This window comes from Sceloporus occidentalis, unplaced genomic scaffold, assembly GCF_023333645.1.
Source record: "Sceloporus occidentalis isolate IW3139 unplaced genomic scaffold, rSceOcc1.0.p SCAF_375, whole genome shotgun sequence".
Lineage (NCBI taxonomy): Eukaryota > Metazoa > Chordata > Lepidosauria > Squamata > Phrynosomatidae > Sceloporus > Sceloporus occidentalis.
In genome coordinates this window covers 276,799-281,877 of record NW_028317355.1, presented here as the reverse complement: position 1 = coordinate 281,877, position 5,079 = coordinate 276,799, and the positions used below count along the sequence as shown (strand labels likewise).

At 45.1% G+C, this 5,079-nt stretch overlaps 1 protein-coding gene across 1 annotated transcript; it reads left to right on the top strand.

Annotated features, from left to right (window-relative positions):
- The first annotated feature begins 1,785 nt into the window (after nt 1-1,785).
- On the top strand, nt 1,786-4,409 carry LOC149273456 (proline-rich AKT1 substrate 1-like). Its single transcript, XM_089506317.1, has 4 exons — nt 1,786-2,260; nt 3,199-3,279; nt 3,715-3,863; nt 4,275-4,409. The coding sequence occupies exons 1-4, from the start codon at nt 1,786-1,788 to the stop codon at nt 4,407-4,409; spliced, it is 840 nt and encodes a 279-aa protein (XP_089362443.1).
- The last annotated feature ends 670 nt before the right edge of the window (nt 4,410-5,079 follow it).

Sequence of the window (5,079 nt, the reverse complement as noted above, 5' to 3'; positions counted from 1 at the left end):
TTTTATTTTATTTCAAACCTCCCCCCCCCCCCCTCCTTTGGGGTCTAGTGGTGTTTACGTGAATCGGTGCTCGATTGTCACTGTCTAGCTGTGCAAATTCTGTTTTTCTTGCTGGTCTTTAAACGTGGAATTTAAGAAAAAGAAGCGTCAGGGGCCCCAAAAGTTCCCAGGCTTTGTGTTTATTGTCTTTGGTGACTATTACTTGTCTCGTATTAGCACACCAATGCCACCAGATATCCCTTACTAAATTACGCCTATATAAAGTGCATGGTGTGTGTGAACAGTAGGTTAGTTAAGCTATTAGCTGAAATGATTGAACTGACCCTGTATAATGTATAGTTAGATTATTTAAATTATTTCAGCTACAAAACTCTTATATCGGGCCCCTTCTTGCGGGAGCGGCATGTCGCGATTGGCCCCTTGACGATATGTAGTGATAATGGAGTTGTTCGTAAGACCAACGAAGATGCTTTGTGCCTCTTCTTCTGCACGGCGCCTAAAGTCCTGAATTTTTTTTTTTTTCTTTTTTGTTTGCAAATATTTTAATGTCAGGATAAATTCCCCTATATACTACTCTATCTAGTTATCTATGCACAGAATTGTATATAAAACTCCAGCTTTGTTGACGTAGGATTTTATAACACAAAGGGGGCCTGATGATCCTTGTGTTACAAAAGTGTAGAACGGTGTCGGATCTTACGCCCGCAGCCCTGCGGTGAACTTAAACATGTACGGGGATGCGTATATGGCTCCTGAATCTAAGACTAACTAACGACTGATTAAGGTTCGGGTCTTTACGGTGGGAGAAATGGGGGGCCGAATGGGGCCGATCTGATGGCAGATTCTGTGTTAAGCCAGAAAACTGTTTAGTAACATACTAGCCATGTCCGTATATTCTGCATAAATGCCTCCAGGAATATTTTATCCGTACGCTGATGTAAAACCATTTAAACTCGTGTCTTGGAGCAGAAGCCGTGCCGCGTTAGGTTGTGAGAGGGACCTGTACTGTTGCTTCTGGGTAATGTAGATCCCCAGGTTCCCTTTAAACCGCCATGCAGTGCGACCTAAACCTAAAAAACAGTTTTTCTACCCCCGCCACGCTTCAGATCTGTATAAAGCTGCATACAGCTTTCAACACTAGTAGAGGGTGCGTTGTGCTTCTGTAACTCTATCTATTGTTAGCAACTGGCCCCTGCCAGAAACATGCAAAGCGTTCACCTTCCATCTGCACGGGGGGATGCTGTGATTTTTAATGTCCTCCTTTGAATACATGTAACTTATCTATTTTGGTATCCGTTAAAAGTTATAATTGGCACGCTATATAGAGAAAAAAAAATGCGGGTTAAAAGTAACGCATACACCAAAACCCTCCATATAACTGAAATTCTTACCGGGCTCTGAGTGCGAAGGTGTTGTCTTGAGATCCGACGTCCAGATCAGTGACGCTCCATGAACTATTTGGTGCCGATTTAAAGTGGCAGCTCAGTGCGGCATTTGAGCCGGGAAAGTCGACCCCCCCCAAAAAAATCACATGATCGGAAACAATGGCGGCCTCCAGACATGGTGGAAAACCAGGTTTTTGTCACCGACCAACATTGCTGTATACAGTGCCGGGGTATAGGCTCGGAAATATTTTCTATGGACTTTCCCTTTGAGTCTATACTGAAAACATGTATCATGCTTTCTTCGAAACCTCTAGTTTGGATTTCAGTAGCTTGTTCTGAACCAACGCCAAATGCTTAATCCTCTTTGTCTTCTACACAGGGTACAAAACATCTTCTCACCATGACAGACATGACTGACAATCACAAAGATGCCTGGGAAGTTCTGATCCGCGCCGCAGAGCATTACCGCAGACAAACCGGAAATGACATTGTGCTTATCACTGCCTACAAGCCCAAGTTGGTGTCCTCCTTCGCCTACACTATCCATGGCAGCGGCGTTCTCCTAGAGGCCACCCAGCGATACCTTGATGACATTGCTGTAGTACACAAAACCACTGTATTCACCAGCCCAATACCTATTTACAAAGGCAACAAGGAAACCTCATCGGGCAAGCAGAACTCTTACTCAAAGAGCTACCCCTCCATCTACGGTAAAGAGGGCTTCCTCTCGGTGGAAGACAATGACTTTGCTAAGCCCATTCCCCAGAGCCAAATGCCTGACCAAATGACAAAGTTAGAAGGAAAGGTTGACGAGGACTACAATCAGCAAGGCCACCTACAGAAGGCATCTGAACATGCGGCCAGTGACTCGGCAGGTGAGGGCTGTAAAGCTTGGTGCGGAGGACCTTTTGTAATGCGACGGCACTGGGGTTGCGTGTTTCTTGACCAGCGCACAAACCCCTCATCTAATAAGTTCTGGCTGCTAAACTAACCTGCTTCTTCATGTTCATGAAGGCCTTGCTTGCTGTGGTTGGCCAAGCGCTCGTTGTGTCTCCCGTTGAATGTAATAATTCCTGAGAGCGACCGGCCGATGGCGTTACGAGTCCCACCTTCATCTGTAGATATAGGAGCAGTTGGCACTAAGGCAGCCCTTGCCCTCCCTGTTGAAGAATATAATATATATCTCTTAAGGGGGGGGGGGGGGGGTTAATTAGTTTAGAACATTTTAATCCTGTGACTAGTGGCCCGATTTTAGGGTTGTATAGATGACTTTTCAGTAGCATGGGAGCTGCTGTGTTTCTTGATAGAACCCCTGCCGTGTTCAGCTGTGGAAATGCTTTTTCCCATCAAAGTCAGCGGGGAATGAAATGTGCCGGGCTATGCGGATTTCGGAGCGCTCCCTACTGAGATGCCAGCTTGGCTCGCCAAAAAATATTGGGTGATTGAGTGAAGTGAATTCCTTTAATCCCGGTCCGCTAAATACAGAACCTCTTTGCCTTTAGAGATCGTGGCTCTTAAATGTAGGTATTGCTGTAGATTCGTAGTGAGAATCTTCTATGTCAACGACAAGCTTAGCATGTGTTCTGCCGCATCTAGTGTTAAGTCAACGGTAGAACATGCATGGGGTGGGGTAGCCATAACACAAGAAGGGACTAAGTGAGGTGTCTTTGTTTTTTTATTTTTTTGTTTTTTCCCTCCCCATGTTCACTGCCACTTGCGCAATATTTCTCTGGATGACTCTATAGGAATCGCGTAATCACCGTACAGCATCTACGTCTCCAGTTATACTGAGCCTAAACTTTCTTGCTTACAGGACTGTTTGTAATGGATGAGGATTCCAACAGCCAGGATTGTGAACCCTTCTTTGAATCGGACCCTGAAGAGAGCACGGACGGTAAGCATGCTTGGTTAAATGAGCCGGGGGGGGGGGGGCACTTTGTGATCTTCTCAAGGTTCTTCTGCAGATCTGACCCCCTACTGACAACTACAGAGCTCTGCTTTGTTGTCCTATTTCATTTACATTAACCATTTAAAACCATGGATCTTAGAAGCCAGCCTTATTTTCTCTACCCAGGCTGTAGTAAGCTTAATTTGATATGCTCTAGTAGTTAGTCTTCCATGCACGTCTTGCCCAACCCTCGGTTGCTTAATAGTCCACCTTCGTATCCCCGCTTGGTGTCTAAGCTTCAAGCCCCAAAGCCTGCCCTTCTCTAAAGCAGACGATGCTTCCCGATGGGATTATTACCCCTTCGATGTGAACTCTAAAAAAACGATTTACGTACATGTGACGTTGGCTGGTCTGGTAACTTCTGCCCCCCTTATGTTACAGATGGGAGCCTGACTGAGGATGTCCCGGGGCAGTTGCCTCTGCAACGCAACATTCAGCAATATGCCAAGTCTCTCCCGGTCACCGTGCCTGTCTGGGGGTTCAAGGACAAAAGGCAGAGCAATAAGTCTTCGGATGAAGATACGGGCAGGGTGGGTATTCTGGTCATGGGGCAGTTAAGCTCCTCAATGCTAATGATCACAGCTCCTATCAATCTCCTCAACATGGCCTTTCTTCTTGTAGTATAGGGTCTTAGAATCCACTATCTTTTTTTCCCCTTGTCATCACACTAACTATTTACATGTTTAAGTATATCCTATATATTAGAGGTTTGAACATGTAATATTAGATGCCCACCTTGTGTGTCCATTTGAAGCAGCCATCTAACTTGTTTTCTCAGGATCTGCATGATTATTCCTCCCTGTTCTTTAATACTGGATTGGTGTCATGTGATGTAAGGAACTGGCTATTGGTCAGCATGGCTCCTGTGATTGGTCTGACCATGCCTAGTGCTTATATCATAACTTGCGCTTATTCAGCTGCCTTTCTTCTCGTCTACCCAGCTTCCTTCTCCCGACCTGGAAAGAATCGCTGCCAGCATGCGCGCCCTTGCTCACGACACCACCCAACCCTTCGGGGACCTTCCTCGCCCTCGACTGAACACTGGCGACTTCCAAGTGAACTACCGGAAGTATTAACCCGCGCAGCCCTGTTGCACACTGGCTTCAACACTAATGAATGCCCTCTGGTCTCAATCAGCAGATAAAGCTCAATCGTATCCCAACTGCCCGCCGATACTTGGAAGGGCGACCGGTTCCCGTTCGAATATGGTTTAAAAAAAAAAAATAAAGAAATACATTTTTATTGCGTCCAATTTTAATATTTTTTTTCCCCCTCCCAAATTGTCAGTGTTTTGACAATTTTTTTTTTCCCCCCCAATGATTATATATAATTTCATACCCCAATTTTTTTTTTTTTTTTTAATGCCACCTCAATAAAAGAGGAATCTGTATTTTTGTGCGACGCTTTTATTCTTATCAAAGGAGATTCCCTCTATTTCTTCTTTAAGGGGGTTCCTTAAGCGGACCGTTACCTAAACAGCAATACTTCAATGGGGGGTTGAATTTTCTTGAGTGGCTACCCTATGTGAGCTCTTGTGCTTAGAACACTTCTGATTGGCTGGCTTTCTCTTTTTTTACTTGGGACTTAACGATAACCTCTCTCTCTTGGGAGCCTCTACATCCGTTCTCCAGGTTTAACCCTCGCCGTTTTAGCCTTTTCATTGAGAATCGAGCTGCGTGCCACCTTAAATACCACTCTGGGACATCTGGGGTTTTTTTTGTTTTTTTTTTTTAAGGCGGCGCTGCT